At 42.6% G+C, this 12177-nt stretch overlaps 1 protein-coding gene across 3 annotated transcripts in view; it reads right to left on the bottom strand.

Moving 5' to 3' along the window:
- SRGAP3 (SLIT-ROBO Rho GTPase activating protein 3) overlaps positions 1 to 12177 on the bottom strand; it is a 188321-nt gene that overhangs the window by 81724 nt on the left and 94420 nt on the right. For all 3 annotated transcript variants that reach the window (XM_079958670.1, XM_079958668.1, XM_079958669.1), the window contains exon 3: positions 11629 to 11791. In XM_079958670.1, the coding sequence (XP_079814796.1) occupies positions 11629 to 11791 (163 nt within the window). The remainder of the gene's footprint in view (positions 1 to 11628; positions 11792 to 12177) is intronic.

Below are 12177 nucleotides of genomic sequence, written 5' to 3'. Positions count from 1 at the left end.
CAGTATTTTGTCGCAAGGCCCTACAAGTTCTTTATAATTTGAACAAACTTTTAAAATAGATTTCTTCTAAAACGGTGGCACACAACAAGCAGCTGGTATAATTTCATATCCCAGAATTTTATCACATGGTTGGTCTGAGCCAAGAGATCCCACATCTGACAGGAAGTCCTATAATTGAAGGCATCTGGGTAAGCCATCTCCTGCCACTAGCAAAGACTACATTACTAAAATAAGGTGTTGGATATGGAGCATACACAGGCAGAAAAAAAGTTGGCACAAGACAAACAGATGCGCGCGCGCACACACACACACACACACACACACACAGAATTTCTTTAACAGCAAATTCAAGTTTACCCCTTATTACAACAGAGGATTCAAATATGAAGAAATCACAAAACTTTTTCAGAAGTGATGAACTTTCAACATATGTCGAACGTTCCATCTGTGCAAGTATTTCCGCTCACCACAGAAAAATCCCCACTTCCCTCCCACTATGAGGTTTATGGGGTTTGCCTGACCCACCCAATCCAATTGGGGGTGGGGTGGGGAGGAAACCCTGTTGCACAAGTGTCAAGAAGCCTTTATGCAGAGCATCCACGGACATAATTCATTAGGTGACTTCAGTGCTGCTAAGTGCTTTCCATTTCCACAAAATATCAGTTGCATAAACATGCTAATGTGTGCAATACATGAAAGGAAACACATTGCTAGGACAAGGAGAGAGGGCACCGTTCTCCTTCAAATATCAGACTGAGCTATTCTGTGCTTCACCTCTGACACTTGTTGCTAAGGTAGCATATCCCTCTGCCATTTTGAATATTTTCCCAGAGCCCTGGTTCAAAATCTCTCAATTTTGCCTGCCCTCATTGAAGCATCATTTGCCCAACATTCTTCAGAGACCCTATTAGCCATAACCCTTGTTAGCTTGCATCCGCTATTTGCTAATACTTTTGCATAGGGATGTATTATTCATTTTTGCTTATTTAAATGATTTATATACCACCCTTGAAGAAGTTCCCCATACAAGCAATTTTCTTTCAGCCCTCGAAAATAGCAACAACATTATTTCTTTTGGTCTGTTGATATGCAAAAATGGGTATCAGGTAAAAACAACTGGATGCAAAAGGGTGGGGGGAATAGTAGAAAGGATTTTTTTTATTTCAGCTTTTATGTCCCAACTGCCTTAAATCACACATTACCTCTGAGTGATATTTTGTTTTTAAAAGAAAATGTTTAGCAGGAAAGGTGACAGTTCTAGCAATATGCCTGGAATGTTTTCATTGCAAGGATTTGTGATTTTTGCTGGCCCACAGCCTCGGTGTTTAGCTTTCAATGTACTCAGCTATAAACCTTTCCAAGGAAAATTTACTACTTTGCTCCAGAGGACTTATGGGTTTTATGCAGCAAGAAACCACAGCCACTAGAGGACAAGTGCCCTTTGTCATTATAACTTTGAACAGCCACTGGAACAAGCAAAGCAGTATTACTACTAAGTATTATAAAGGTCTTGAAAGACAAGTTTAATATCAACCTAAGCCACCCCATCAATGGAAAAGTCACTGGTATGAGATTATAAAAGCTCAGTGAAACTAATGAGAGGCCTTGGGGCTTAGATCTGGAGAATGGATCATGTCTCTCAGGCAAAGGTTGTTATAACAAGTGGCCTAACCTGAGACGGATGTGACAGTTTGGTCCACATCAGCAACGCAATCCTAAGAGTGGGGGCGGATTCCAAAGTTAGATCAGAAATCTAAGGCAGCAGAATGTTCTTCCATGCTCCACTATGCAACTCTAGCCTAAACCATTATAAATTATTATCATTGTTAAAGAATCATAAAGTTGGAAGGGTCATCTAGTCCAATGCCTTGCAATGCAGGAATCTTTTGCCCAGCATGGGGCTTGAACCCACAGCCTTGAGGTTAAAACTACCGACTATCATTATCATCACCATCCACCTTGATCCAGCAGGTCCCAGTGGGAGTTACAACCATTTAAAACACAATATTAGAATCAGTTAACTGATTCTGCAGTGAGGGTAGAACATAGCCTTACCCTAAATAAATTTGACTAATTCTCTTTTAAAGTTGGTGGCCCTCACTACATCTTGTGGGAATGCTGACTTTTAAAGCCCTAAACGGCCTCGGCCCAGAGAGCGTCTCCACCCCCATCATTCAGCCCGGACACTGAGGTCCAGCTCTGAGGGTCTTCTGGAAGTTTCCTCACTGCAAGAAGTGAAGGTACAGGGAACCAGGCAGAGGACCTTCTCAGCGGTAGCAGGCTCCCTGTGGAATGCCCTCCCATCAGATGTCAAGGAGATAAAGAACTACACAATTTTTAGAAGACATCTGAAGGCAGCCCTGTATAGGGAAGTTTTTAATATTTGACATATTCTGCTGGAAGCCGCCCAGAGTGGCTGGGTATAAATAATAAAATAAAATAATAAAATTATTATTATTAAATTATTATTACTATGCTCAATGTGCTTTGGCACATCACCCTTGCATGGGGCATTTGGAAAAATATTTGTGAATTTTTAAAAATACTAATGACCTCAAATTGTGTATGACTACAAAATATATGGGGGACGCGGGTGGCGCTGTGGGTAAAACCTCAGCGCCTAGGACTTGCCGATCGTATGGTCGGCGGTTCGAATCCCGTCTTTCGGTCCCAGCTCCTGCCCACCTAGCAGTTTGAAAGCACCCCTAAGTACAAGTAGATAAATAGGTACCGCTTTCTAGCGGGAAGGTAAACAGCGTTTCCGTGTGCTGCGCTGGTGCTGGATCGGCAGAGCAGCTTCGTCACGCTGGCCATGTGACCCGGAAGTGTCTCCGGACAGCGCTGGCCCCTGGCTTCTTAAGCGAGATGGGCGCGCAACCCCAGAGTTGGTCACGACTGGCCCGTACGGGCAGGGGTACCTTTACCTTTACCTTTACAAAATATACTGAATAATATTTTTAAATATTTAATAAACTCTTTGTTATCAATAGAACTCCTAAAGGTGGCAGAACATAATAAAACTTTCTATATTGAACATCATTTTGAAGCTTTGTTTCCTTTTGCGGGAGAGCGTATCAATATTTTTCATTCTGCCCCTCCCTTTTTCTTCTTTCAATGTTATGTTAAAGCAAGGCAAGAATCTATCACATTATATACTTGAAGAAAACATGTATCATAGGGGAAATTATAATATTGCACCTAGCTAGAAGAAACACTAGTGTAAAACACTGGAGTGAGCTTGAAACATTACCATCAGCTGTAATTTTAAACCACTACTATCAGAACAATATGCCACATTAATAGACATACAGATTACAAACTTTCATTCTTATAGGAGAATTGTTGTTGTTACTTATTAAATCTGTATTCCACCCTTCATCTGTAGATCTCAGAGTGGTTCACAACATAACAATACAAGATAAAAAAACAAAATACATAACAAAAACAAGAATAAAAACAAACCAATAAACGCCCCCCCCCCCCACTCCCTGGAGGGCAGGGAGTAGGCAAAGTTGTTACATTGGCTTAAAAGCAGAACTACATCTGTTGAAATGGAACCTCATTGCCACCATAACATGCCATCTAAAGCCCAGCAATAAGAACAGACACTCAAATGGTGTTGTTGTTTTTTTTAAGCTGATTTTGTATGAGCCAACTATGACTGTTAGCAGTAATCAAGATGCTAAGATTGTGTTCATGGAAGACAATCTTACTCAGCTAAAAGTGATAGTCAAAGAAGAAGAAAGAAGGCGGCAAGATGCTACAGATACCCAGGGATTCCCTTTCACTTGCTCAGCAGAAATCATTTGCACTGTTTTATTTTACAGAAACCAAAGCACTTGCATTAATATTAGGGGACATGAGATTCCAACAATCAAAGTGATTTCTCGTTAAGATCATGTCACCAAAGGATATTTCCTATGCAGCCTACCACAGAGACCTGTCTGGACAATTAGACACTCTCACATAATCCACCGTCTTGAGATTTTAGCCCTTACCCTTGCAAAGTGAAATCTATCTCCTATGATTGTGGATGATTAATTATTTATGCAAATGTCACAACACGATGATGCAATGTCTTCTGACACCATAAAACCCAGAGAGGCAGCAATGTAACGATGGGCCTTCCTCCAAACCACAGTACATCTCAGAATGGCTATGAGATTACAGCAATGATGGCATACCTGGAAGGAAGGATATTTTTAGCAAGGAATGGATACAATGGGAAATAAGCCCATTTCAAAAATCCATCGTACATGGGATAGATGTATAACCACACATAACCAGCCAAGCAATTGTAGTACCTATATATGTGCATTATCTCCCTTTAAGGTAAAGGTAAAGGTACCCCTGCCCGTACGGGCCAGTCTTGACAGACTCTGGGGTTGTGCGCCCATCTCACTTAAGAGGCCAGGGGCCAGCGCTGTCCGGAGACACTTCCAGGTCACGTGGCCAGCGTGACATCGCTGCTCTGGCCAGAGCCAGAGCCAGAGCCGCACACGGAAACGCCGTTTACCTTCCCGCTGGTAAGCGGTCCCTATTTATCTACTTGCACCCGGAGGTGCTTTCGAACTGCTAGGTTGGCAGGCGCTGGGACCGAGCAGCGGGAGCACACCCCGCCGCAGGGATTCGAACCGCCGACCTTTCGATCGGCAAGCCCTAGGCGCTGAGGCTTTAACCCACAGCGCCACCTGCGGTCAGCAATAAGCACAAATAAAATGATTTACAAAAAAACCCCTGTCTGTTTAGATTACTTAATTCCTGGGAGTAACTGCATTACCACTAGTTGTAAGGAGGTTACCATGAAATAAACAACATTTTCCCCACTAGTCTGTAAAGAAGCTGAAGTAGAGCTGGGGTTTTTAAGCATCGCTTTTTGCAATATAATTTCACCATAGTACTAATAGAGAACATCCCTATTTTGGGAAACGCAGTGATGATCAAAAAAATACTTTTATATTATCTGCTGAAGAACCAGAAAACTGGCAAAGAAAAGTGTTTTGTGGAATCTGTCTCCAACACTCCCATTACAATCATGGGCCCAATTTTGTAATGCATCAATGTAACAAACAGAGGACAAGGTAATGATCAGACAGTGGAGATCTAAGATTACTGATGTAAAAGCCTTGGGGTCATTTTAGCAATTTAGTCTTCAGTCTCCATCTAATCACCAACAAGCAGTAAATGTACCAACATTATGAATCATAAAATCTCCAACAGTGATTAGGCAGGGCAGCTCCTAGGTATCTGAAGGTAATGGTTGCTCTTTACTCCTTATTTGTTTAGTAGTTTTGTTGTCCCCAATTTTCTCCTTGGCTCCTCTATAAAACTCCATCGACTTTCCTTCGTGCTTTGGTTGGATAGTGGCCTTTAGTACTAAACAAAGGATAACATTTTCTTTTCCTGTTTCCTTCTTTTACACTGATTTCCTCTCCCCCACCTACCTGTCCTCACCACATCTTATCATTACAATAATAGTGCCTTTTAAACTAACCAAATATCAGAGCAAAATACCCCCAGATACCTTGGTAGTTAAGAGACACATACCAGCAGCACCATGTTCCTTACACCTTCACCTCAAGCATGCCCAATAAATCCACCTGCCCTCACCCCTAGGCATGGATAGTTGGAAGTAGCAGGCTATTTGCTAAATCAATCATTGGGAACTACATCTACAATTGGAATAAAGGCGCACCAGGAATTTCTATTCCTTGCAACTCCCTCTGCCAAAACCATACCCACAGAATAGCAAATGGAAGGGAAGTTGTGCAACAATGATACCTACAATAAACAGGATCCTTTATGGTGCTTATGGTGGTGTGCATTTCTTCATCTTGGTTTAAGAAATTCTCTTCTTTAACAGTAGAAAACACTGCGGCATGAAGAAAAGGCTTAAACTTAAGGAAGAGACCTTGGATCAGCTGCCCCTTCTTTTATATAGTTCTCTCTAAGTGATATCATGCGGGACACGAGTGGCACTGTGGGTTAAACCACAGAGCCTAGGACTTGCCGATCAGAAGGTCGGCGGTTCGAATCCCCGTGACGACATAACCCGGAAGCTGTACGCCGGCTCCCTCAGCCAATAAAGTGAGATGAGCACCGCAACCCCAGAGTTGGTCACGGCTGGACCTAATGGTCAGGGGTCCCTTTACCTTTAAGTGATAACATCAGCTGGCATAGAATCAATACTTGGTAAGGATATTTCCAAGGGCTACTTCAACGGTTCTTAACTTGTGGTCCATAGACCCCTATGGGGTCCACAGATGGGCTTCAGATGGGGTCTGTGAACTGAGCTCAAAAAGGAAACCAATTTCCAATGCAATAAAAGAAACTGTATGCAAAAAGTTTCCATGTATGTGTTAATGTGCATTTTTCTGGGGAGGACGTCCATAGCTTTCACCAGATTCTGAAGGGGATCCATGACTCAACAAAGGTTAAGAACCACTGGGCTACTTTGAACATTACAGGATTTCCTACAAAAAAACACTTCCTATTTAAGGTGTTGGGGAGGGGAAAAACTTTGGTCTATAACTTACAGTATTAGAGCTGCATTAAGTATTTACTGTGCTCTGTGTACATGCTCTTGGAAGCTGTGACAAGCATACATGCGCCATAGCTACATATAGCAAAATAACTGCGCACAATCATCCTATTACATGATTATGCATGGTTTTAAAAAGAGCAAACACACAACAGAGTCTAATCATGTAGGTCAGATTTCATATGAAATTCACAAAAAGTTAGCGCATTTATAGCAAACTTCTAAAAGGGGAGCGGGGAACTCTGCACATTTAGTTGGAGTTTTGGAAATGTAACCTTAAAGGAATAAGAACATAACAGGACCCTCTGAGACAGTTCTGCTTCTAGGGTTAAAAATGTATTTACAATTCCACACTCGTGTAAGGCAGCTTGATCTCTTCATATCAGAAGGTGATAATGGCTCCAGGCCCTAAAAATCTTTACCTGCTGATTTCTGCAGATCAAGCTGCAGTTACAGGCACAAGAGAAGGCTGGGCTGCTTTGTGGTTAGTTGGCAACCCAATGTTCCACAGCTACCAAGAGGACTCCAGAAGCACCTGGGCATAGGAAAATGAATGGGTGAGGACTTTTTCTTGAAATCACTGAAGGGAGCACAACACAGCTGAACATGGTTTGCCTGAGCTCATCAATATGTTAAACCAATAAATGAAATGTGGCAAGGATGAAGAGTGTTAAGAATGACTTTGAAAGATGAGTAACATGCTTTTATTGATAATTTCTAGCTCCATGTAAACAAGTTAATTCACTGGAGCACTTTAAAATGGAGGGAGGGGGTAGTTCATTGAATCATAGAATCATAGAATTGGAAGAGACCACAAGGGCCATCGAGTCCAACCCCCTGCCAAGCAGGAAACACCATCAGAGCACTCCTGACATATGGTTGTCAAGCCTCTGCTTAAAGACCTCCAAAGAAGGAGACTCCACCACACTCCTTGGCAGCAAATTCCACTGTCAAACAGCTCTTACTGTCAGGAAGTTCTTCCTAATGTTTAGGTGGAATCTTCTTTCTTGTAGTTTGGAACCATTGCTCCGTGTCCGCTTCTCTGGAGCAGCAGAAAACAACCTTTCTCCCTCCTCTATGTGACATCCTTTTATATATTTGAACATGGCTATCATATCACCCCTTAACCTTCTCTTCTCCAGGCTAAACATGCCCAGCTCCCTTAGCCGTTCCTCATAAGGCATCATTTCCAGGCCTTTGACCATTTTGGTTGCCCTCCTCTGGACACGTTCCAGTTTGTCAGTGTCCTTCTTGAACTGTGGTGCCCAGAACTGGACACAGTACTCCAGGTGAGGTCTGACCAGAGCAGAATACAGTGGCACTATTACTTCCCTTGATCTAGATTCTATACTCCTATTGATGTTAACTATTGATAGTTAACGCTAGCCATTTTGTCTACTTATTTCTGAATAATTCTGCCACTTCAAAAATCTCATATAGAACTTAATGGAGTTTACAGTTCCAGAAACAAAAACAGGTAATGTGTGGTCTTAAGGGAGGTAAAGGAGAAAAAGCTCCGAGGATAAACACTACTAGCAGATTGCTAAAGGCTAATAAAGCAAGGATAAATTATGGGTGTTTTTATATATCCCTCATATTTGCATCATGAAAATACCCATTTGCAATGGAAAAATTCACCACACATTACCATTCCTTTATGTATGTCCCCACAAGATGTCAAAACCAATTAATAATGGCTCAAAGGGGGAAATTAAAAGTGACATCTCTGAAACAAAATGTTGCTCCAATTTACCATCAGAGCAATCTACAACAGCTGTAGAACAATTAGGAGCTGTTCTTAACCCTTCTAGTGCTATCTAGCCTGCACAATTATTTTTAAAACGAGCTTGAGCATGGCCTCCACAGTATGAAAGTTGGAAGGACTGCAAAAACAAAAACAAAACACTGAAAAATAAGTTCCAGGAAAGAATCTTGCATTGACGCAGCAGATGGGCCTCATTCACTTAGCCATTTAAGGTAGAGCCGCCAGATTATCTACCTCCTCAACATCCGCATGATAAAACTATTTTGCATTTGTGTTTTCTTTTGTTTGCTGATTTGAGCTAGCATGACTGGATACAGTGGGTATGCCTTGTAGGATTTTTTAAAGGTGGAGTGGGAAATACTCATGTAGCAACATTGCAAGGAAATGTCTTGAAAAATATTAAAAGACTAGCTATTTCCAGGACAAATTAGCATGTGAAAAGGACTTTAGTGGGTGTGTTTTTTTAAAATCACACTGTCACACATGTTATTAATCTGATTTATGAGCTGATCACTTTAAAAAGTATGCAAATCATGCTTGATTATAAATGCCTGGCCCAGATGGTGTTCTTTATTCTGATCAGTAATATTATGGCTTCACACATGCCTTGACTTTCCCAAATATTACAATAACAAACAAATAAGCACACAAATAAGAAAGGAAAGGCTAATAATGATACACAATGGATTAAAGCCTAGGAAAAGACTAGCTCCAGAATGTAAGGCGCACACACAACAGTGACAAAATTACAGCACGAAATAAGCTGTTTAAAAATGGTTTTAGCTCATCATTGTTTTCCAGAGACTTGTGAGCTATACTGAGACTTCAGCCTTAAGTGACATGTTGTGAATAGAATCTCAGATGGACACTCAACACAATAACTCTGCTTTGCTCCGATTAAAAGCAGGTGCTGTGTGTGGCCAGCTGCGGATGGCATCAAGCTAATGCTACCTCTGGTTCATGCCAGGAACATATCAGCTTGGGGTGATGGCAGAGGGGCACTTAGTTGAGCATACAATGGAAACACAGATCCCATTGGTTATGCCGGGGAATGCTACCATTCTAAAGGAATTGCCTAAGAGCCACTGTCCGAGAAAATAAACTGTTAAAGCTATCAAGGCTTGAACGAGCTGAACGAACACAGACTCCAGCTCCCTCTCAGGAGATGTCCACACTTCCATTCGCCCTGGTGCTTCCCGCAGGGAAAGCCACGGTGTGCTGCTGAATCGGAGCCAACGGCAATTAGATTTTTCCACAGATTCCTGTTTGTTCCAGTTCAGTGGCAAAGAGCCTGTTTTCCCAGGAAAGTTGCGGGGCAAACGCAAAACCTCTTGGATTTGTGCTTTATAGGTATGGGGCAAGCTGAACTGTGGCTGAACCTACACTCCAGACAGAACCCCTGACTCAGTCAATCCAACGTTCCACTGCTCTCGGAATGCCCACCAAATAATTCCTCACAGCTTGATCTTTTTTATTCCAATGACCCATATAAAAAGTGGCCTTTAATGCCAACTGACATAATGGGAAACCTCACAGGGTGTGTAGTCACCTCTTTAGTAACAACAGAAGTCTAGTAGTTTCTTGGCAGAATGCCACCTGAAGAACCTCTATACATTGTATCTGCCAGGCCTCAATTAGAAGTACAGTCATACCTTGGGTTAAATATGCTTCAGGTTGAGTGTTTTCAGGTTACGCTCCGCGACGACCCGAAGTAACGGAACGCATTACTTCCAGGTTTCGCCGCTCGCGCATGCGCAGACACTCAAAATGACGTCACGCGCATGCGCAGAAGCGGCAAATCATGACCGGCGCAGTCGCATTCTACTCAGGATGCGAACGGGGCTTCGGAACAGATCCTGTTCACATCCAGAGGTACCACTGTCCTGGTAAATAGTCAGTCTCCTCATACTGACAAACCAAATGGTTTTATAACAGAACATTTAGAGTTTGTCCACACTTGTCCCGTGCCTATAAAGCACAACGCGGGTGGCGCTGTGGTTGAAACGACGGAGCCTCTTGGGCTTGCCGATCAGAAGGTTGGCAGTTTGAATCCCCGCAATGGAGTGAGCTCTTGTTTCTCTGTCCCAGCTCCTGCCAACCTAGCAGTTCGAGAGCACGTCAGTGCAAGTAGATAAATAGGTACTGCTGTGGCAGGAAGGTAAATGGTGTTTCTGTGCACTCTGATTTCTGTCACGGTGTTCCGTTGCACCAGAAGTGGTTTAGTCAGGCTGGCCACATGACCCAGAAAGCTGTCTGTGGACAAACACCGGTTCCTTCGGCCTGAAAGCGAGATGAGCGCCACAACCCCAGAGTCGCCGTTGACTGGACTTAACCATCCAGGGGCCCTGTACCTTTACCTTTTTTATAAAGCACGAGCCTAAGTGGTTTTCTAGGCTTTTCTAGGCTTCCTAGGCACAGGTCCAAGTGGTTTGCCTTTGCCCCGCAGCTTTCCCCTAGAAAACATGCTTTCTACTGCTGTAGAGACACCACCTTGCCAACAAAGGTCCATATAGTAAAAGCTATGGTTTTCCTAGTAGTGATGCATGGAAGTAAAAGCTGGACCATAAAGAAGGCTGATTGCCGAAGAATTGATGCTTTTGAATTATGGTGCTGAAGGACACTCTTGAGAGTCCCATGGACTGCAAGAAGATCAAACGTATCCATTCTTAAGGAAATCAACCCTGAGTGCTCACTGGAAGGACAGATCCTGAAGCTGAGGCTCCAATACTTTGGCCACCTCATGAGAAGAGAAGACTCCCTGGAAAAGACCCTGATGTTGGGAAGGAGAAGGGGACGACTGAGGACGAGATGGTTGGATAGTGTTTTCGAAGCTACCAGCATGAGTTCGATCAAACTGCGGGAGGCAGTGGAAGACAGGAGTGCCTGGCGTGCTCTGGTTCATGGGGTCACGAAGAGTCGGACACTACTAAACAACAACAACAACTGCTGAATCAGAACAAATGACAATCCACAGGAAACCCAACTGCTGCCATTTGGTCCAATTCAGCCATTAACCGTACGTTTTCCCAGGAGAAGGTAATGGGACAGATGGGAGGTGTGGACGAGCCCTTATATATGTAAATTTAATTGTACAGTGTCAGTTTCTCCAAAGTTAATGACAAGGGAACCCCAGAATACAGTTTTCTGAAAAGGCCCACAAGTCTATATATAAGAGAACCTTTTCAGATTCATATGCTCTGGCATTTTGCCCCCAAAGTTCTCTCAGCACTTCTTCATTATGTGGCGCTTACTCTCTCAGGAGGCTATTGAGTGTACTATACAATAAATCAGATCAAATTAAGTGACACAAACATTCATTTACCTTTTTAAATAGCCGGATGACATCCTCACTGATCTGGGAGAGTCTGACAATGACATTGTTCATGAAGATGTCATTCAGGGTAGCGTGGTCTCTGCTTTCTCTCCGAGTTTGGGTCAGTACCAGATACCAGCAGTTCACAGGAGAAAGAAGGTGCTGATCCTTCCTATAGGCATAGAAATTGATGGTTTAAAAAACGTTAGCTCACACATGAGGGCAGTCTTCTTGCTATGAGTAATAATGAGTTCCACTGACTAAAAGTTGCTATCAAACAGGTTGAGCAGGCAGAGAAAGCCTGGATTAACTTTCTACCAAAAGTTATGTGCTTACAGCAGTTCACTATGAGAATCTAGAGCCAATCTGACGATACAGTTCACAGCTAATTAAAAATTTTGTAAATAAAAATGAACAAATTCGGGAATTAGGAGTGGGCAATAGTTATGCCCTTTTTATACTAACAGCCCAATCATATACCACTGAAACTATGTCCTGTTTTATTCAATGTAGCTCATTTTCAAAATCTGTGCATTAGCAAATGGTATGCCATAATAA

This window comes from Podarcis cretensis (genome assembly GCF_951804945.1).
Source record: "Podarcis cretensis genome assembly, chromosome: 2".
Taxonomy (NCBI): domain Eukaryota; kingdom Metazoa; phylum Chordata; class Lepidosauria; order Squamata; family Lacertidae; genus Podarcis; species Podarcis cretensis.
The sequence above is the reverse complement of the archived record's forward strand: the minus strand, read 5'-3'. Positions and strand labels throughout refer to the sequence as shown.